Source organism: Stegastes partitus, unplaced genomic scaffold, assembly GCF_000690725.1.
Source record: "Stegastes partitus isolate 25-593 unplaced genomic scaffold, Stegastes_partitus-1.0.2 Scaffold1901, whole genome shotgun sequence".
Taxonomy (NCBI): domain Eukaryota; kingdom Metazoa; phylum Chordata; class Actinopteri; family Pomacentridae; genus Stegastes; species Stegastes partitus.
Window position 1 is genome coordinate 20,291 of NW_007579632.1, and position 21,389 is coordinate 41,679.

General features: G+C 44.1%; 2 protein-coding genes across 3 annotated transcripts in view; both read right to left on the reverse strand.

Moving 5' to 3' along the window:
• LOC103373067 (protein kinase C and casein kinase substrate in neurons protein 2-like) overlaps positions 1-3,055 on the reverse strand; it is a 9,121-nt gene extending 6,066 nt beyond the window's left edge. Inside the window, exons 1-4 of one of the 2 annotated variants that reach the window (XM_008302868.1) lie at positions 2,867-3,055; positions 1,337-1,407; positions 1,061-1,217; positions 569-804 (exon numbers count right to left, since the gene is read on the reverse strand). In XM_008302868.1, coding sequence (XP_008301090.1) covers positions 569-804; positions 1,061-1,217; positions 1,337-1,393 — 450 coding nt within the window. In that variant the 5' untranslated portion in view covers positions 1,394-1,407; positions 2,867-3,055. Of the gene's footprint in view, positions 1-568; positions 805-1,060; positions 1,218-1,336; positions 1,408-2,516; positions 2,656-2,866 lie in introns of those variants that run through there. The other variant, XM_008302869.1, reaches the window with a different exon arrangement.
• Positions 3,056-9,596: 6,541 nt separating this feature from the next.
• Positions 9,597-21,389, reverse strand: part of LOC103373068 (SH3 and multiple ankyrin repeat domains protein 1-like) — a 32,846-nt gene continuing 21,053 nt past the window's right edge. Inside the window, exons 16-27 of the mRNA XM_008302870.1 lie at positions 18,048-18,130; positions 17,796-17,920; positions 16,431-16,566; positions 16,161-16,241; positions 15,702-15,710; positions 15,483-15,509; positions 15,332-15,388; positions 15,041-15,162; positions 14,301-14,427; positions 10,958-14,207; positions 9,957-10,853; positions 9,597-9,668 (exon numbers count right to left, since the gene is read on the reverse strand). Of these exons, the coding sequence (XP_008301092.1) occupies positions 9,617-9,668; positions 9,957-10,853; positions 10,958-14,207; positions 14,301-14,427; positions 15,041-15,162; positions 15,332-15,388; positions 15,483-15,509; positions 15,702-15,710; positions 16,161-16,241; positions 16,431-16,566; positions 17,796-17,920; positions 18,048-18,130 (4,966 nt within the window). The 3' untranslated portion in view covers positions 9,597-9,616. The remainder of the gene's footprint in view (positions 9,669-9,956; positions 10,854-10,957; positions 14,208-14,300; positions 14,428-15,040; positions 15,163-15,331; positions 15,389-15,482; positions 15,510-15,701; positions 15,711-16,160; positions 16,242-16,430; positions 16,567-17,795; positions 17,921-18,047; positions 18,131-21,389) is intronic.

The following is a 21,389-nucleotide window of genomic DNA, read 5'->3' on the forward strand; positions in this document are numbered from 1 at the left end:
TTATCTATCAAATATTTGAATTCTCTTTTTTTTTTGGTTACCTGTACTTTTAATTAATAAAGAAAAATCTAGTGGAAGAGTTTGACACATATACATGTATTCACTTCCTTCCTGAAAGCTAAGATGAGAAGATCAATACCACTCTGGTGTCTCTGCGGTAAAATATGAAGCCAGCAGCTTCTGCCAGACATCTGGCACAGAGCTTCTGCTAAAACCACCCCACACAGGATTTAAGAAACATGGTGTAACGTGTTCGCTTGTGAGTTATAGCAGTTCTTGTTGTCAAATTCTGTTACCTTTGGACTGATTCCAGCTGTTTCCCTGTTTCTTTCTGCTCAGTGTTTGTGTTCAGCTAAGCTAACCAGTTGCTGAAAAGAAAATTGTTCCCACAAATTACTGGTACTTCAGTTTTTAAATGTTTCTTGCAGGTTTCATCAGTAGGAGTTTGGACATTCCATTCGCTAATATGGATCATGACAGATGAAAGTTAGAAAGTCCGTCAACCTGCCACCACTACTACAGATGTAAATATACACGCATAAGTGTTAGTGACATATGTGTGCTGCACCTTCGCCAGTTTTTTAGACCAGGGCTTCTGCGCACGTGAAAAGCTCGTGTTGTTTTCGTGGCTCTCCCTGAAGCCGCAGAAGATTTTCTTTGGAAAGGTCTCCTTCTGCCAGGTCTTCACCCGTTCTCCCTCCTCTGTGATGAGCGACTGGGAGATGGAGGAATGGAGGGAGGACAGGCGCTCGGTGGAGGTGAAGAAACACTGCCACGCCTTCATGAGGGAGCCATAAAGTGGCCCTGGGGAAGCAGGAAGAAAAAAAAAATACAAATGTGAGGCTGAGGAATGAAATAACGCAGAGCACAGAGGTGAGTCATGGAACCAACGGAGCAGTAACGACCTCCATTTGTGCATGTGAACATTTCAAACAGGTGCTGTCATTTATTAAGAATCTGAGATATAATTTTAACTTAATGAGAGCTGAGGTGGTGAAAAGGACTACATCTGTTTTTAGGCCAACATGTCTCCCCTCACCACGCGGCTTCTCATACTCACTAGAATCCACTATGGACTTCCACTTGCTGCTCCACTGGCTGAGCTGCTGGGCGTACTGTTTTTCTACTTTCGCCCTCTCGATGAGGCAGGCCACTATGTCGTTACATGCCTGGAAGGACTGCTCAGTTCGGTGCACTGTACGCACATAATTCCCTGGCTGGGAGGAGAGGAGGAAAGATGGTAATGAGAGAAAAGAATAGCCGCCTTTCACCAACACACAACTGGATTAACTGAGGTGGCGGTTTTCTTCGATGTGATCACAAACATAATCCTCACCATCCAGAAGCTCTGTTTCCTGGCATCCTCAGGCGGCTCTTTGGGGAGGCTCGCCATTGTCGGGAATGCGTCTGTCTCAGAAAGCAAAAGCAATGTGTTTGTGTTGCACCAGATAGCTGCGAGACGGGTTTGAAATGAATAGCAAAAAAAAGGAAAGACGTTTTTTTATTGGCAGGCAGACGACATTCATTATCATGCAACAGGTTGGACGTCTGCAGATATGGGAGGCCGACTGCCTCGTAAACAAACCCCTGTGCGGCTGACATGTCTGACAGAAAATAACCTGTACGCGATGGCTTATTGCCACCACTACTTATCCTCGACGAGGTGTTCTTTACACTGTACAATACCCAGACGGCCCTGGCCCACCCCCTGCGTGAGTGAGGGAAGTGTCGTTCCAGTGGCAGACTGGAATTCACAGGGGTGGGATCTGCCAGCAGGAATAGAACAGCTGCTCCAGCATTCTTCCTGTTGCCTTCCCAAAATAAACAGCAGAGAAAGGTCATCTTTCCCTTTGCTCTGCCTCATACTAAGGCCTATTAGAACCAACTGTCCCCCGCTCTGACTCCTCCTGCCATTCAATCCAGAGATCACAACCACAAGAGTGCAACACGGGCAGATTTCTGATCTGGTCGCAAACGTTAAGGTTTCGGTGGGATAAACTGTCCACATTGCCGACGTTATCAAGTATCAAGGCACATGAGGGAGATACACCAGAGGGAAAAGGCAAAGTGAAAAAAAAAAGGGTAGATGCACGCACAAACATGCAAAGGACGGTCACAATCGGGCCTATTTCTGTTTGAGTAACGTGTTATTATTACTCTGGCTGACTAATATGAACGTGACTAACCACACCTCATCACAAGACCGAGCATGACCGAGAGTCAGGCTCATGAAGGAGCTTCTTTCTCTCCACTAGCTGCTCTTATCGTGTTTTTTCACCCTTTCTGCAAATGGAAATATGGTGGAAAGTCCCCGTAGAGTAACTTGTAGACTATTCCTCAGAGGAAAAACAAGCAAGTGTGAAACAGGACAGCCGCTCCCTCCTTCATGTGATCACACAGACACATTCATATCAAAGTGTTTTAATTCTAAAAAAAAAAAAAACTCAAGCCAAAACAAAAGCAAAAAAAAAAAAGTGGCAGCAGAGCAGTCATGCCTGGGATCGACCATCACTTACATTTCTCTCTGAATCACCAGTGATTACTCAAGTGACCACTTGTTACTGTAGTTCAAGGGCTGCTGAGGATTTCTCTCCATGCCTGTCTCCCCCTCTCCCGGTGAGCCTCTCTTCCTCTAACACATGCCTCTCTCCCTCTCTCCCTCTCTCCCTGACCCAATTTTCCCTTGGCATTTAAAGTTATACACACACACACACGTTGTTGATCGAAAAGTGGGCGTGAGACACTGACAATTCAAGCCAGCAGCAAGGAAAGAAAAAAAAAAGTTAAACAAATCAGAGCATTTGCATGGCAATCACTCCGACGCTAATTGGCTCCAGGGCAAACAAAGTAGGAGGAAGAAACTTACCTTTCTAGCTCTCCTCCCCCGTCAGCTGTGGTTCTAGCTCGCTGTCATACCAGGATGGACTCTTCTTCCTCTTTTTTTTTTCTCCTGTTCCTTCACTTTAACCCCATCCTCTGCTGCTTTAACTCACTGGCTGCCTCCCTATCAGCTCTCTGTGACTATCAGCCCTCTCACTTTGTCTCCACTCTGTTATTAGAAAAACAGCTGGAGGAATCCCCCTCCTTCTCTCTGCCTGCCCGCCTGCCCTTCCCTCCCGCCCTCCGTCTCTCTCAATATGGTGCTAATGAGATGCTGGAGCTTCATTTCGCCTGTTCACTGGTCACAGAATCGTGTCAGTGTGGCACACAGTCATGTGAGCTTATTAGTGAGTGTGTGCGACAGCAGGAGAGGGGGGGGGGGTGGGAGTGTCCCGTGAACTGCCACATTAGCCCCCTGCTCCTCTCTGACCTGCCATCCTTCTCTGCTGGGGCCTAGAAAATAGAGTACAGCATGTTGCTCACCCACACAATGTTTACTTGCTCTGCTCTGTACTCTTCTGGATGGAGGCCAGAAGTTAAGGAAGAACACCAGTGTCATCCAAAGTTACAGTCTATTTACTGCTGTCTGCTCTGGCTGAGGCTCTGTGGGCTGCCGGCTGCAACAGAAACAAGTTGTGAACACAACACTGACATTTCACCTTTTAAATTTATATGGCCAAAGTTTTCCCAATTGTGTTTTTACTCAACCAGCAGTTACACACTGTGAAAAAAAAAAGAAAGACATCCAGCCAAAATCTGGCAGCAGCAGTGCCAGAAAGAATACACTGAAAAAACAATGCAATAGTGTCGAGGACTGTAACTGTGGAGAAAAGGCAACTTCAAATACATTAAAACGCTCACACAATGTAGAAGAACAAAATGTGTACACATCAACACACACACGCACACACAGCCTTACGCACTCCTACACACACACACACACACACACCTCACAGCCCTCCATGACAGCAGATCAAGCAATTCATCACATCCCCATATAATGTCTTGCTGTGTTTGTCTGGTTGTCCTTGTTGCTTGATTTATTAATCAATTCTAGTATGTTCTTTTTTATTTATTTATTTTTTCTATATTATTATTATTATTGTTATTGTCTTTCTTAACCACTCATTTGCATCACTAATAATAAAAAAAGAACAAAGTATGTAATTAGTTATAAAAATGCAGATTTCTTTTGAATGTTGGCATTACATGCATTTTTTTTTTACCAAAGTGATCAACATGTAAGTTAAGACTTTTTCCCAGTGATTTTACGAAACAATATCTGTAATTTAACAAAACAGTGAAAATCTGTAAAATAAATTTAAATCTTTGAAATAGTTTTTTTTTCAAACAATGGCATATATCTATAAAATAATATTTTTATTTAACATTATTGAAATACAGTAAAACAGTGTGATTTTATAGTCAAACATATTAAAAGAATAAATGACCAAATATAAAAATATAGATTTTTTTATGTGGACATTATTTACTGTTTGACTTTTTTACATTTAACCCGTAAATTTATGCGTTCACTAGATACTATCTGTATTTTAACAAAACAGGGAAAACCTGTAAAATAACAGTAAATCGATTTTTTTTTTTAAAATTACGGTCAAAAGCTGTTAAAAAAACAGCTGTACAAACACTGTACTGTGAAACAGTACAGTGTTTGTAACCTAGCTTATGCAGTGTTTTTTAGTTGTTCTTTTTATTTTAAACTCTGTTTTGGTCACTACCACTGTCTGGGTTTTCTTTTTAGCTTCTAACTTTCCTGCATAGAGGATTTTTTGCATCCCTCTAAGAGGTTTTAACCAGACCCGAAGGAAAATCACCTGCACCAAAATCCTAAGAATTGAGAATGAAAATAACAATTCAATGTTAGCCAGTTTTCAGCTACTCAAGTAAAATAGATTATTTTGTTTACCAAATAATCATACATGACAGTAAAATGCATACATTTGTGTCAAACAAGGTAATACAGACCCATTGCCTATGTGGACAGATCCACTGGTTCCTTTAAAGCCTGTGGACTCAGGAATTATAATGAGTTTCCTTTCCGCACTTGGCAAAAATCACAAGCTTACAAAGGTCAGTTTTGACTCATGTAAAACTTTGTCTCTCTCTACATATAAGTTCATGTTTTTCAGTTTGGCCCAGAGTGTTTTTATTGACAATCATTTGGTTATTCATTTTTTCACTTTGTTAGTGGTATGATGTTGTTTAGACTCCTGCATCTTTATTCTCTTTATGTCAAGGATCCTTGAGGATGATTAGTCAAAGTCTTTAATGAGATCTCCAGGGTGTTTTGTATTTGTGTTATTTAATGACTCCCTTCTCACAACTCATCCATTTTCTTCTGCTTGCCCGGGGTCGGGTGGCAGCAGGCCAAGCGAGGCATCCTAAACATCTCTCTCCCCAGCAATGTTTTCCATCTCCGCTTAAGGGTTCCTGAAGCGTTCCCAGGCCAGACGGGATATATAATCCCTCCAGCGAGTTGTGATGGGTCTCCCCCAAGTTAGCCCCATAGTATCACACCCAGAACGCAACCTAATAACATGTCCAACCATTTCAGCTGGTTTCTTTCAATGTGAAGGAGCAGCGATTCTACTCCGAGCTCCCTCTGGATGTCCGAGCACCTCACGCTATCTTTAAGGCAGACCCCAGCCATGATGGAGGAAGCTAATTTTAGCCGTTTATATCTATATCATAGTTTTTTTTGGTCAGAGCTCATGACCATAGGTGAAGGGTGGAACTCTGATCAACTGGTAATTCGAGAGCTTCCAGCTTAGCTCCTTCTTTACCTCAACAGTCAAGTCTGCCATTGTACCAGGCTGTCATCCCCTCTCACACTGGTGGCTACAATACAGTTACAATGATAGTGAGATTTACACCTCCTCTAAGAGACACAAGGTGACATTAAAGGATCACTTCATCCAAATGGGATACATGACATGGCTGCTTCATCAATCTGTTAAAGTGACAGCATTCTGTCATTCAGACAAAGGTCACTTTTACGTAAATGTTCCTCACAGCTTCATTTAAACAGAGAGAGCCACAGAATGCATGAACCTAAACTAATAGGAAGCTTATAAACACGGAGGACAGGATTAGTCAGGGTCTAGTGGTACAGAGCTGTAACAGTCGCAGTTTATTGGCTGCAATAAAATTATTTATTAGTTAGCGGCTATCCTCAGTTCAAGTCCTCAGCTCCGTCATCGCTGTAAGGAGATTTTTTATTTTACTGTAAACGTCTGATCTGTTTACTAAAGTCAGACAATATTTCCGTCATATCAAGTTTTGTTTTTTTTCTGATTTACCACCATTTTGGTAGTTTCACAATCTCACAGCAGAATATTTGCAGGTGTAGCCAAAGCATTGTGGACATGGTTGCGTTCCTATAACTATATAAGGAACATGATCACTAATCATTGAAGAAAGCATCAAACACACGTCGCTCATCTGTGCAGCTATCCGTTAATGTTACAACACGCAGTTCCCACATGTGCCACATTTAAAGAGATACATGAATGTCTGACCGAGTGAGGTTGCTGTCTCAAATTTTACAGCAAAAGAGACTGCGGTGCTCAATCAGACATGAAGCTGTCAGGTTTAGATGCTGTCAGATTAATAGAAAGAAGTGCATGCCTGAAAGGGGCTTTGGAGTTTTGCTGCCACTCCTGTACAGTTCAGGCCAAACTAATTGCTTTTGTGATACTTACAGCACTTGAAAATTCTCTTTTAATATTAAAAGACTAACACCGCAACCAAGGTGCAACCATTTACTTCAAATCACTCAAAGCAGCCTCCATTCAAACTAGGGATGGATGGCAAATTTTAATAAAAAACAACATCCTAAATAAGCAAGTGAAAGAAGAACTGTTGCAAAAGCTTGATGCTGATTTGACGTGGTGGTCTGCAGATCTCGCCCCAGTCGGAACATATTAGACGTTTGAAAGAGCAGCGCTCTTCACCAACATCATTAAAACTATAAAGTGCATACGGATCTTTTGGGTAAATGGTGAACATCCTTCCTGTGTAAGTCCAAAGACTCGCTGCATCAAAACGCTCTGAAGCTGTTCTTTTTGGCACCCAGGGCCCAACTTGTGCCTTTATTCCCACAGACAAAAAACTACCCTCTACAATGTTTAAACTTTGAGCAGAAGCTGAAGACAAAGAACAGACAACCTGGACAACTGAAAGGAAAGTTTAAAAAACAGCAGCATTATAGTTACAATATTCTCCCACAAACCTTAAACGGGCCACCGTGCTCGCAAACGGTCTCACATTCATCTTTTTCCAAGTTGTTTTCATTGTTCTTCGTGCCTTAAAGGCGTCTTTTGGTTTTGCTGCATGGATGCAGCCACTGCTTGCTTTGAATTAAGCCATCTCATCTTCTTCCTATCCGTGAGCTCTAAACTTTTGTCCTATTAGTTCAGCGAGCCTGATGGGAAAACAATCCTGGACCTGAAAACAATGTTGTGCTCAACCACCGCAGGGCTGAGACGAGCTGCTGCCAAATGACTCAATTCAAACACAGCTCTTTAAATTGGATCATTATGTGAATTTGTCAGAAGAGGGGATCCGAGGAGAAAAGAGAATCACGACAGGGCCATAGTTTATTTTAGCATTTATTTCAACACCTTAGTTGTACCTCTATCATATATATATATACTGTATTTTATTTTAAACAAAATTTATATATATATATATATATATATTTTTTATATATATACCTTTTTATCTCTGCATACTTATGCTCATACTGTATGTAGTCATGTTCATTATGCATTTCACTAGACCTAAAATATTCTTTTAAATAATAGTATGTAATGCTTTCTACACTACTGCTCAGTCCTTCCACTTGTCAGAGTAGCGTCCATCGTGAGACAGCGTTGAGGCAACTCAGCAGGAGAATACACAGTCATAATTTTAAACTCACATGTAGAAAATATGCATTAACTAACGTGTCAGCTTCACTGGGGTCACCACAGGGCGAGCAGTATAGAAAGCATTTACAGAAAACCCAAAGTGAAACAGAAACAAAACAAAGCTTCAAAGAATTTGCCCACACTATTTGGAAGACGGAGATTCTTATAAATGTTTACATACTTAATATTATAATCTTTATTATACTATATTTTTATGATATCATTGTCATCATCATCATCATCATTACATACAGAGCTATAAATGATCTGTTTTTCGCCGTACAGTTGAAGTCACTGCAGGGAATGGCTAAACCGGCATGTTAAAAATAAAATCCAGGATGTTCATGTTCACCTATATGTAACACATACAGTAGTTTAAGCTTATCACAGAAAAAACCTTTTTAAAAGTGGGTCAGAGCATTTCTTTTTCCAGGGCTAATGTGTGGAGCAGGGAAACATTGGGATTGTCAAGTGGTGAGAAAAAAAAACAATTTTCTGACCTTTATAAATATGTTTTGGAAAAGGCATTAGAAAGAGAAAGGTGTGCGTCAGGGAAAGCATTTTAGCTACCAACGCAGGCTGACGAACACACACGCACAAAATCAGACACACTGACTCACAGAGGCTGAAGGCTGAGGAAGTCAGGCAGACAGAGAAGCAGTAAAAAGCCCTTTTTGATCACTTCACCTGCTGTATGAGAGAGAGCGGTCAACATTATGGCATCAAAGAGGATGCATCCATCCCTTGACCTGTGCTATGGCCATAAACACCAATAAAGTCTAAGAAAGGATGGATCTGAAATGACGTGCTAACCCTTTTCAATCCAATATTTCTTCTCCTTTCTGTAGAATAATCTGGAAAATAATAATAATAATTAAAAAAAAGTTCATTTCACAACAATATTTTCTCAATATTTGTATGTCCTCATTATTCACAACTTGTTTTCAACAGTTATAAATACCCTGACTAGTTTGAAATGAATGATTGCGATCAGCACTTAGTACAAAACAAATGGTTCTACTAATAGTGAATCCCGTTTAACATGTAAGATATATTTAGCGCTCGCAAAGTACATACATACAAAGCTTATTGGGGCATCCTTTGGGGGAATATGGCAAATATATAAAAACAATAATACTATTGTTGTCTATCATTTTCTTCTATCATCATTTACAAACAAAACCCTTTCTCTCATAATCTGACTTTGGCTCCAGTACTCACAGCCATTTGATACTCTGATCTGCTTAAAGCTACAAAACTGATGTTGGGATGTGGCCCTTATGTTTCTCTTGTCACCAGAGCTTCTGGCTCAGTCACAATCAATAACATTTAATTGGGCTTCACCCTTTAAGCAGCAACTTTTCAACTTTTCTTTGAACTCAGACTCAAGTTTTCTCATTGCTGCTAAGCAGCAGATGGTGTGAGAATCCATCTGTCAGTGTGTGTGTGAGAATATGAGTGTGTGTGTATGTGTGTTTATTCTTTTACAGCACAAAACGGTGTGTTAATTAAATGCCTGTCCATCAAAAGTTTGAAAGTATAGTTTCACTTAAAGAACATCATCTTTAGAAATTCTTACTTTCTTCATACCATTTCTTGACCCATAGTCATCCAAAGATTTCACAGCAGTATTCTCTACATGTATATAGCAAACTTGCAAGACAGCATTTTCCTCCACACCTTAGTCTTAGTTCAACACAACCTGTTGATGTCCACTGTTCTTTTCTTGAGAATCTTCTGTCATTGTTCATCTTTGTCAATTTGTTTTTCTCCCTTTCTTTCATCTTTGAATCACCCCTTCAATCTCAGTCTGTGTCTCGGGGAGAAGTAGTGACATGCAAAGGAGAGGAAAGCCGCCTGGGGAGAGAGGGAGGGCAAATCAAAGAATAAGAATGGGTGGAAATTAAAGACAGAGCAAACTAAATAGGGTTGATAACACAGGTTATTAAAGAGAAAGGGGGGAGGGAGGGAGGGGAGAGAAGATGGGATAACTTATCAAATTATATGCATCTAAAAAAGGAAGGGGATGGTCGAGAAAACCTGCACGGCAGTATGAGACACTTTTCTTCACCATCCAGCGCTTCCTTTTCCACCTTTCGACCTCGTTGCCTCTACGTGTTCCAGAGTCTATTTATCCTCCCTCACCTGTCAGTGAGTTTCTTCAGCGCCCTCTCGATGTTCATTCGATGTCCCACACGTGTCACTCCCAGATCCAAGAAGTCGTCCTTGGTGAGCGAAGGCAGATGCGATCCATCAATCTCATTGTCTATAAAACGGTCTCTGTGTTCACCCAGATTTAGATAAACCAGCCAGTCGGCCACATCGTACTTGGTCCAGTAGGGCAAGGGTTTGATGGCGAATGGTTTGGCTGGTGGGGGAGGGTTGAGATGAGGGTAGTTGAGACAGGAAGGGCTGGGTGGCAAATGCATGGGGGAAGAGGCTCCAGAGAGAAAATGAGTTGGGGAGAGAGAGCGGGAAACAAGAAGTGGGTTTGGACTTGGCACACCGGATGGGGAGAACAGTGGAGGAGTTGAAGACTTGTAAGGATCTCCTAGAGGGAGCCCAGGAGAAGGAGGAGTGAGAGGCCCAGGAAAGTCAAAGGGGCTGTTGTAGACAGGTGTACTGGGGAGGATAGGGAGGGAGGAGGGCCTGGGAGGGGTGGGGTTGGACTGTTCAGTGTTATAGATTAGAGGACTCGGAGCCCGGCGACGAGAAACTGAGGACCGCATCTCCTTAGTGGGACTGCACTGAAAGTCAAAAGTTTGCCTTCGAAACTTGGACCGATGCTTGGGTGATGTTGGGTATGGACAGTAGGTTGGGGAATGGGGAGGATGTGAATGAACTGGGGAGGAAGGCATTTGTGGAGAAGGGGAACGGGTCCAGTTGCGCTGAACTGGGACTTGAGGGGACGGAGAGACAGAAGGAGTGGCCGAGAGGTTGGGTGTCAGGATCTGACGATGCTGTGGGGAGGAGGTAGGTAGTGGTGAGGTGGAGCGGCCAGTGGGGGGGCTGTGAAATGCATCAGTGTAATCTGCCGAGTACCTGAAAGACACAAAATTTGAACTTTAACATAAAACTAATTCAAATAAGCAGATATACAAACCTTAAATTTCAATATTAAGCACCAAGTACAGAAACAGACAAACCTATGCATGGTGGGTGACTTTGGAGTGTGGCTCCAGTCATCCATGCTCTTCATGCCACTCATCTGTTGAAGCTTGGAACTCAGTTCATTGATGATACTGGCTTTCACACCCGACAGTGGTGAGTGAAGTCTGCGGCCTTCCATAAGCAAACCGCCTCTCTGGATTGCCACTTGCTCGTGTTCCCCAATCTCACCCCAGCCCACTGAACGAGTGTCAATGGGCCTCTCTAAGCAGGCAGCCAGGGTGGAGCTAAAGCCATCCTCCATTCTGGATCGACTCTGCTTGTGCTTCCTATCGTCTAAAAGAGTTCCATCTAAACTGCCGTCTTCTGGCATGCTCTGCCTCTGTAACTGCAAAGGAGCAGGGTTGGTGCTGTTCTGCCTACGTAGTGCTACAGACGGGCCCCTCCCTCCCCCCTCCTTGTAGTGAGTCATCTTTGGAAACACAGGGTTTGCCAGTTTGGCGCTGTGCACCTCAAATGTTTGCCCACCTGAGTAGGTTGTGCATGGATCCTGATGTTCAACGCCTTTCTCTCCCTCCCCTCCTCGCCCATCTACACCAATCCCTCCTCTCTCTCCTCTCAATCCACCCAGTCCCAGCATTTCTAAATGATGGTCACTACTGCTATGGCTGTCCAGCTCCTCAATTCCAGAATCCACCACAGCATCTTGCCAGTCTCCACCTTTGGGTATAATAGTCGTGGGATGAGTGTGGTCAGCAGCTCTACCCCCTGTGCCGAGGCCTGCCTTGGGCCCAGCCATGATCATACTGTAGTCAGAGGATGCTGGAGAGGTTGTGGTGGTTGTGGCAGCAGCAGTTGCCGTCATGGTAGTGGTAGCATATGTCATGGTGGTGGTGAGGGCAGCTGTGCCTCTGTCCTGGGCTGCTGTATGAACACCTACAGAGGGGTCATTAGAGCTGCTGTAATAGGGGTGAGAATGGGACATGGGCTGGGGTCTGTGTAGTGATGCGGCAGGCAGAGCAGCAGCAGCAGCAGAGGTGGTGGTGGCAGTAGTGGAGGAAGGGGGAAATATTTGTGGGGACGGATAAGATGGCGAGAGAGCAGATTGTGTGAGGTTGGCCACCTCGCTGTCATAGGAGGTAAGGCTGGAGGCAGCAGAGTCGCCCCCTTGCGAAGAGGATTGGGGAGCATTTGAGGATTTAGAAGATGGAAGAGGAGGTGGAGGAGGTGGAGCAGCAGAGACCGAATGTTGACTCTGGTGTTGATGATGCTGAGAAAACTCCTGCGCTCTCTCGTTCTTACCATTAGCAAACTGTAAAGGAGGGGGCAAAGGATCTGCAAAGACAAATTCATCATCTGCGTCTATTGAGGGAGCTGGTGGAGGTAGAACCATCAGTCCTAGACCTCCACCTGCCCCAGCTCTTGCTTCTCCCATAACGTCATGTGTATGTGCTGGAGCTGTAGGGACGGTGTACTGAGGGATGTAGCTGGTGTTGGGAGCGGTATCCATCTGAAGAAACGAAGGTCTGCGAGGGGCAGGTTGAGCTGGCGGGGGAGGAGGCTGTATTGGTGGAGCAGGTCTGGTGTCATACACCTCCTTTTCTCTCTCCCTGGGGCTCTGTGGGTAATATTGCGTTGAAAACTGGTTGGTTCTGTCCTCAGAAAAGCGTACTCTTAGACCCTCCCTAGGTCCTCCCTCTTTTTCTCTCTCCATCCTCTCCCCACCACCTCCTCCTCCCAAACGCAATATCCTTGGTGACTGTGGTCGACTCAAAGATGCAGGTGAGGTGGTGGTGGTGGGGGAGGTTAGGTGGAGGGACACTGGAGAAGTGTAGGTCGATTGTGTTGGGGTTGCAAAAAGGGAAGGTGTTGGAGTCTGAACAGGGGTTGGGAAGGCTCCTACTGTGGACAACTGGCGGCCAAAGTGTCTCTCCTCTCGACGTGACCTCCGGTCATCCTTTAGGGCTCGCTCCCTTGCAGCCAGGGCCAGGCCAAGTGGAGACGAGGGGTCCAGAACTTTCCCTGTAAGAGGGTGGATGAAGGTAGTAGTAGGCTGCGTGCCATACACTGAAGGAGCTGACTTGGGCTGGCCATCCTGACCAAGGACAGGAGAAGAATACTCAGGCAGGCCAAAGGCTGGGGGCATGCTGCTGGAATAGTTGACATAGTTGTCTCCAGAAAACATGCCTTCATCTATAGACTTAGAAGGTCGTAGTCGAGGTGTTGGTATTTCCATTTGTGAGCCCTGTAAAGGCTGAATTCGTGTCGCTAGTGTTCCTCCTGTTTCTCCTGGTCCTCCGCCTGCCTCCCCTTGAATGTCCTCCTCAGATGAGAGGTAAAAAGAAGCGCTCTTTCTTCTCATATCTCTGAAACGTTCTCTTTCCCTGCGCGCCCCTCCTCCTCCTACTCCCCCTCCCCCTCCAAATGCTGAACCATATGTGGAGGTGTAATCCAAGTTATCCAGGGTTTGGTGCGAGGAAACAGAAGGTGCAACAGTTGATGAAGGCAAAGAAGTGGATGTAGGGGGCGGAGGTGGCAAGGGGGTGAGGGGTGAGGGTAGGCTGGTGTTGGGGCTGTCTGTGACTGCGTCAATAGAGGTTTGGTCTTCCGCATCCTGACAGGGCTCAGCTTCCATGCTGCTGCCCTGGCTGCTTCGACCGCTGCTGCTGGTGGAGGGTGCTTTGACAATGATGGTGGGGATGGGGATGGAGCTCTTCTCCTTAGCTGCACCTCCTTTCCCTCGGTGCTGTCTCAGCCCGTCTTCCACTTTTGACTGCTTCATCAAAGCACCCCGTCCTCCCCTCCTGGCCACCCCCCTGCCAACCCCTCCACCCTGCTCGCGGTTGGGCATATGTTGGTGATGTTGCGGTGCCTGCTGCGGCTTTGGCTTCGCACTCGTTGGTGGTGTAGCACTGCTGTAGCCTCTCCTTAAACCTCCCATCTTGCCACCACCCCTCCTGGGCACATCTGGCTCTCTGATGCACAGTCCTTCCGATTGTCTGCGGAGGGTGGGAACCATGACCTGCTGGTTCATCCCACCAGCTCCTCCCCTCTCCCAGTTAGCTTGAGTAGGATGACTTGGCTGAGAGTGGATTTGGTAATGGGGTTGTGATACAGGGGGTATAGGCATGGCAGGACCTCTCCCAGGATGAGGGCCTGCAGATAAAGGCGGCTCTGGGGCAGATGTGTTAGGAGGTGGGGGTATTTCTTCTGGTCCCGGCACTGACAGGCTGCGAGCCAGCTTCATAGCAGGTGGGTGGAGGTATTGCCTTTCCTCCTCTGTTACACCTGAACACAAAAAACACAAACATTTACAAACTCATAAAAGATAAAATTGATATATCAAGCTGAGAGAAATCTTTCCAGGACAATTGCTGTTACCGATAGATTTTTGACGCATCATGACTGCATGCTGAGGACCGTGGCCTGGTTGGAAATGAGCCTGGTTGTAGCCAAAACCTGGCCCGGGCTGTACCATACTCAGTGACGACTGCTGCTCATAGGGTTGCTTCAGGTTTAAAACAGATTTTAAAAGAAAGAAAAGAGGGCAAAAGAAAGTTTAGTGGAAGGAGACGGTAAAGACAAGAGAGGAGACATTTACTCAGATTTAATCAAATAAAACTGATATTGGCTGTTAAGCTGATATTGAGTAGATATACTGTACTATATAATGCAATACCGAAAAACCAGTCAGTCTCTGTGTATCAGGCAACAGAGCGTAGATGAATGGACACAACCTGACTCACACTGAAACAAATGTTTTGGTGTGGGTGGTCCATTGTCAATCATTTTTCTCTTAAGTGCAGTGAGGGCAGGAGAATACACAGAGCTAAAAAAAAAAAAAAAAAACGCTTAAGACCTGGCTGCTTTATAGATAGGCATCATTTTTCCAAGCATTAGTCACTTCCATGACTAAATATGTGCTACATCTTGAAGCAGTGAAAAAGCTCTGTTGTGTATGTTAATCAGTGCTGCAGGACAAGGAGAGCGAGATCCATAGCTGTTCAGGATTTGTTCATATTCTGTACAGAAATTGTGCCCAAAAAGCAACCAGGACCTCCCAGTTAGGGTACCAAAAACAACAACAAATAGGACCATTTCCCGCTGATTCCCAGTCGTACCTCATTGGAGACATTGGGAACAATACTCTTGCTCCGGTCCCTCTTGCCTGTGTGACCTCTCTGGCCCTGGTTGTCTGATGTAATAGTGTGTTGGGCAGCAGCCAAGATTTCATCCAGTTTATCTGAAACAAAGACAGAGCAGGGACAGGGCATAAAAAAGGCAGAGAGGTATTGGAAAAGAACACAACAAAGAAACATGAAAGGAGGATTTCAGTGAGCACTCTCATGTCCCCTTAAGATTTTAAAACACCCTCTTACAGTATGACAAGAGCGGTGAGAGTGATTTCTTACTTAACGCCATCTGATAGACTGTCCTCTTCTTATCAGGACCCTGAGAGGACTCGTATTCTGGAAAAGGAGGAGAAAAAAAGAGCATCAAACAGGCTGACTTTTAATTAAAGCTCAGGGGCTGATGGGGGTAACGATAAAGGCTGATATTCACCTGCTTTCTTTTTCCACGGAGAGGCAGCTGTTGCATACATAATTCGGGAAACAGAAATTAGGTGTGACTAGATCTGTTAGGTAGTCATGTATTTAAAGCAGATGAAAGGGTGAAATACATACTCAGACACATGTGATGGTGTGAATGCTGATGTGATGGGAGGGATGGTGATAGGAACAGAAATGATCATGAGAGCACACAAATCCGTGATTCTCCCACCTTTGTCGACTGCATGCAGCACATTTGGTTTGGAAAGAAAAAAAAACAAAAAAACAGAGGAGTTTGTGACTGATAGCATTCGAAAAGTATGATTTCACAACATTTGCAGTTGTTTTTGTATCTCTTAACCTCACTGTTTAATTATCACCTTTCTTCTTAACATCAAATGTGTAAATGAATCAAAGGCCTCCTTCTCCATCAAGCTACTGCTGGTGAAAAAAGGAAATTGCACCTTACTGGATAATTTTCTTGGCCCTCTGCATCAACTCGGTTAATATTTAATGCTGTGTTTCCCTAATAGTACCATGGTACTATACCCTCCTCCTGCAGAAAAGCTGCTAACCCACCTAAAAGAAGCTACTTCAATGTGAACCCCCAAGAACAAAAAAAACAGTGGGGAGACTTACATTTTATTTTATTTTATTTTGTTTTAGTCCTTTGTCCTTTCTGTCATCTTACCCATGTCTTCCAGCTCTGATGTCATTGACTTGGAGCGCAGGGCAATGGCAGGAGGAGTCAGTCTTTTAGTCTGCTGCGGGGCTGCCAAGGGAATCCAGCCAAATGCAGACTTAATGTTTAGGATTCTTGTATAAACATGCAGTCACCAATGACAACCACATTGCAAGAGACTTTTAGGATGAAGTAAACATGCAATCAGCTTTATCGTCACATCATAAACATACGTAAACATAGGATGGAAACGACATACAAGGAAAATCTGACTCTTACCTCGTTTTCGAGCTGTGTCCTCCAGCTCAGGGTTCCGAGCAACCATCACAACTTTCACCATGAGACTGTTGCCGCCCTGCCGGATCATGTTGACCACCTGCCGATGACCAACCTTCACCACATTCTGGCCGTTCACCTAACGGACACAAACAGGCGGAAGGCCTGAATGCACATTCACTTTAACACCGTGGCTTTCCTGTGTTGCGGCATTTGTTATTTAGCTTTAAACATCCATAATTTGGCAGGGTTTTGGACAGGTGCACCGGCAATTCAGGCAGCGACTGAAGTAAATCACAGCTACAAAAGCTTGAGCAGGACCATAAGTGACTCATATTAGCTTGAATACCAATTAGCAGTATGTGTCAGCTTTAATGGAGGTTTGACAATCACCATTTTGAGTTTTCAAGGCAGCACACAGGAACTTTGAAAGGTACAAAATGGAGCGAGAGTTGCTGCCTGAACTGCTTGTGCTTCGTTGATGAGGAACAGTAGTTACAAGCACAACAGCCCCTAACCAACTCTAATTAAAATACAATACATCTCGGAAACTGTAAAAACTCAGTTCTTCTCACCCTGTCTGTTTTTTCTAGAGTTACTATTGACAGTCTTAAAGAAGCATGCCCTAGACTTGTTGCATTCAGTTAGTGGACAGTGCAGAGAGCAGTGATCCTCTAATCATTGATTAAACCCCTAAAAGCTCATCTCTGTGTATCAGACTTACTGACAAACTGAAATACCGTAAAACTACTCTATGCTACCTAATGCACACTTTTAATCTTGGAGCAATTCAGCCAGACATGTCAGAACCAGAAACTGTCTCTGAAGAACAATAATGATACAGAACGTCCCATCCTGCAAGTGGACAGGACTGGTTTCTTAGGTTTGCTGCAGTTGAGATATTGGCTGCTTAAATCTGTTTCTGAGACTGTCGTCAGTACGAAAGATCAAAATGTTCAGCCATGGCATTGATTGCTTATTTTGTTCATAATGTGTCTTCTAGGATATTTAAAAAAAAAAAAAATCATATGAACACATTAACAGAGTAAAAAACTAGATTTTCTCCAGAGGGGGTCTTTAAAAACTTATTACTATGTGTCCAGTAGCTTGTTGTGCTAGCTACGTAATGAGCCATTAAGTTTCTCTTCCACTACATAGTTCTTCCTTCATGGTTCTTGAATTTACTTCTTTTAAGTTTGGAAATGACAAATATACACCATCAAACAAAAAAAAATGGTCCAAGAAATGCAAGGTGCATCAGTAGTAGCAATGTGCTTCGTCTCGATGTGGGTTCTGGATAAATGAAGGTAACACTCCTGATCTCAGGTTAAGTTTAGTTCTGGGTTTAGCCTGTGTGTCAGCACACACCTCGATGAGGAAATCCCCCATCCTCAGGCCCGCTCTCCACGCCACGCCCCCCTCATCAACAGACTCCAGGTACTGCAGCGCGGGGAATGCTGGCGTTGGAGTGAACTCCTCTATGGGAGTCTGAGCTGCAGAGGATAAGAGAAATAGGATGGCCATGAGTGGAGCTAGATAACAAGAACATGGATTTGATAATGACATAGGAATAGAGGGATTAGAATAGAGAGCTGTGGAATATGTGATGAGGAGGCTCACCTTTGGCTCCCCTAAGCACAAAGCCAAAGCCCTCATTGTCTTTCTTCTGTAGGAGCACTGTCTTCTCCTTAATGATGTAGTCACTGAAAGAGAGTAAAGAGGGAGCAGAGGAGAAGGGGAAATGGGGATGAAGGGAGACAAGGTAAAAAAGAGAGAGAATTGGAGAGGGGGAGAGCTATATGACTTCTAGCGCTACAAGAAAAGTCTTATTGTGATGCAAATAACGCATTTTCTCAATGAGGAAAACAGCTATACTGCATCACATTATGAAATCACACTGCAGCAAAAGATCGGTTGGCTTGAGAATGTCATACGAAAAGCACTGGTGCACAGAGGGGTTGATGGCAGGGATACAGTTAGTGTCACGATGGGAGGAATTGTATATGACATGACATTCCATACTACTGGCAAATCCAGATAGAGCTGACAAGCACTGGCCCAGAGGGAACGGCACATTAGAAAAATGTGCATATACACTGGTAATGGAAACTTCCAAATACACCTAAATCGCTGCATTAGCTTTCACTGCCTCTGGCAGCTTTTGCAAGGATACTGTTTCACTGACTCCTGCACACTACTACTGGTCATACATGACACTTCAAATTATGTACAAGAAGAAGTCGGACAAGCCCTTAATCTCTCCTTACAAACAGATCCACTTGCTCAAAGGCTAAGGGCAGAGAGGACAGGAACAGTGATCACAGACAGTCATGATGCAATCTTATTAAGTGATGGTTGGAGTTGTGGCTCAGCAAGCGCCTTCATTATTCTATTACCATGTCTGGGACATTTGGCCAAGCTGCTTGACTAGACTTTCTCTAATGTAGGACTGGTTAAATGGACTCCACACTGCCACACACAGCCACATCTCATGACTCATTTCTGGACTTGACTTTCTAACAATGTCAATTCACCCTGCCTCTGTTAGTAGAGAGCCCCGGGCTTGAACAGAGCTGTATGATTTAAGAGGAATTCCAGATATTTCTTTCATAGACAGCTCATTTCTCTGTTAGTTTGTGCTCCTCAAGTTAACTCAAACTGACACTCCAACTGAAATCAAATCAAAGGATCTGATTTCCTAGAGGGACTCAACTGTAAGCGAACAGGACGAGTAGCCTGGTCGAAGGATTGTCTTTATTTATAGTGATAGCTTGACTGCCAAAACAATGCAGTAAAACTGCTCTGGGTATGCTCAAGGACAGAATTTCCATTGGGAAAAAGTTTTTTCCCTCCCTCTTTTAAATGGGAAGTTTGAGCAAATGTGTGTGAATTTATACCAGGACCTTCGTGAGAAGCAGAAATGTTTGTGGGATTTTTTAACAACCAAATCTCACATAGTGCTGCTAAATCCAACATAAACTATAATCTACACACAACTTTTTGATTGACTGCCGAGCAATGAGGTCTGCAGCCAGGCACCTCAGGGTAACCAGCCCATACAACCTCTTAGGAAAAAAAATGTTAACATTTTAAAGCCTTCATCTTAATTCAGTTTTAGGTTGGAGGCAGCAGACATGCTGTTTTTTGTGTGTGTTTTTTTTTTAAATGTCTGGCAAAGCATCCCATCCCTCCAACTCCATTCTGCCTCAACCACTTCAGAAACACCCACTGGCATTAAAATAACAATAACAGAATAATATTATATTCCACATTGTCGCTCACAGTACAGACTCTGTCAGTTCTTATGTATTTAATCTGAGCATATATTAAACAAAGTTCGGCTGTGAAGTCACAGGGGCACAGCCGAGCCATAGCGTTGGCCTACAGGCCAGAAGATCCAGACTTCGACATCAAGCCGTAACTTTAGCACTGAACAGACGATCGCTAGTTTCCCCTACTGAGGTCCATCCCTTGTGTGTTCTCCATCAATGTTACTGTTTCGCCAACGCACAGCCGCCTTCCAGCCATCTGCTCCTCACACCTCATTCCTTTTTCTCTCACCCTGTCCTCCATCATGCTTTCCCTCTCTGAGGATCAAAGTAACACAGAGTGGGTGGACAGATCCATCGGGCTCTTCATCCATCCAACTGTAAAAGGGGGAAACGTGGCCCCGTTGGTCCTCCAGGTGCCTCTGAGTTGCACCGCTGGCTTACAGTAACACACCTGATTTCCTTTACATTCTTACATCTATTCCACTTGTCTGTGGCTACAGTGACCACCATGGTCCAGCCAAGAAGGACTATAAAAAGCATTATTGTCCCTTGTCCGCGGTTAATTGCTGCTGGCTAGTAGGACACGCTCTCTCTGAACTGGCTGCAATGAAGCTGTAAGCCTACTAGAGACTAGAGTTATTATGTACCCTCCTGAGTCATCCTCTCTTCTATCCACAATCACTGAGAAAAAAGGCAGCTTTTTAACCATTCACCTGCTGAATGTACATGCAGATAGGCTGGCTATGTGGGGACATTACCCACACGGCACAAGTGAAAGCACTTGACAGATGTTAGTGACACACGCTGTGGACAGAGACGTGGTAGATGGATGAGCAGCACATAAATATATGTAGAGGGAAGACACTCCCACAGCAAGCACTATGACATACACCCTTATATGTGAAGACCACATATATTTTTTTTCAGTGTATATAGCAACATGCACGCGCACGTCAAGACAAATGCATGCACACACGCACACAAACATGCACAGAAATGACTGGTATCTCAAATTAGAGCTCAAAAGGAACCGAAAAACCGCACTCTTGCCATTTACTGGCTTATTCAATTTCATCCTTCTTTACAGTCAAGATGCCACACATTTTTAATGATACAGTGAGATACATGAAAAAAATACGGGCTGTGACAATAGCATTTTTTTCTCAAGGAACAGGGATAAATGGGAAGTCCTGGTGAATTAAAAATATCTGCTTAAAGAAATCATGACTCAAAGAGAATGAAATACACCCACACTGTCTGACTGAAATGCATCAATATGTGCTCTCTTTCATGCACTAACACACACACACACACACGGCGTTCAAAGACACACGGAGAGGAAGACACAGAAATAAACATGCTGCAGAGTCTCCATTCAATAGCTACTTCCGTCCCAGAGATTTGCACATGCATTAGGGAAAATACGAATTTAAGACACGCGCACGCATTCGCACACACTCAAAGACACACACGCACACACGCACACACACAGAATACATAGCTTATTAGTCTGTCTTTGAAAAGGCACGGCCTCTCAATAGCATCATCTACCTCTCCCCTCTCTCCATTGTCCTCTCCTCACATCCATAGCCAGCCAATGAATGAGGAAACAGCCGCTACCTGTAAATGAACCACACGCTCCTGTTTCTGGGGCCCAGTGACGGCCACGAAGAAGAGAGGGAGAGAGAGA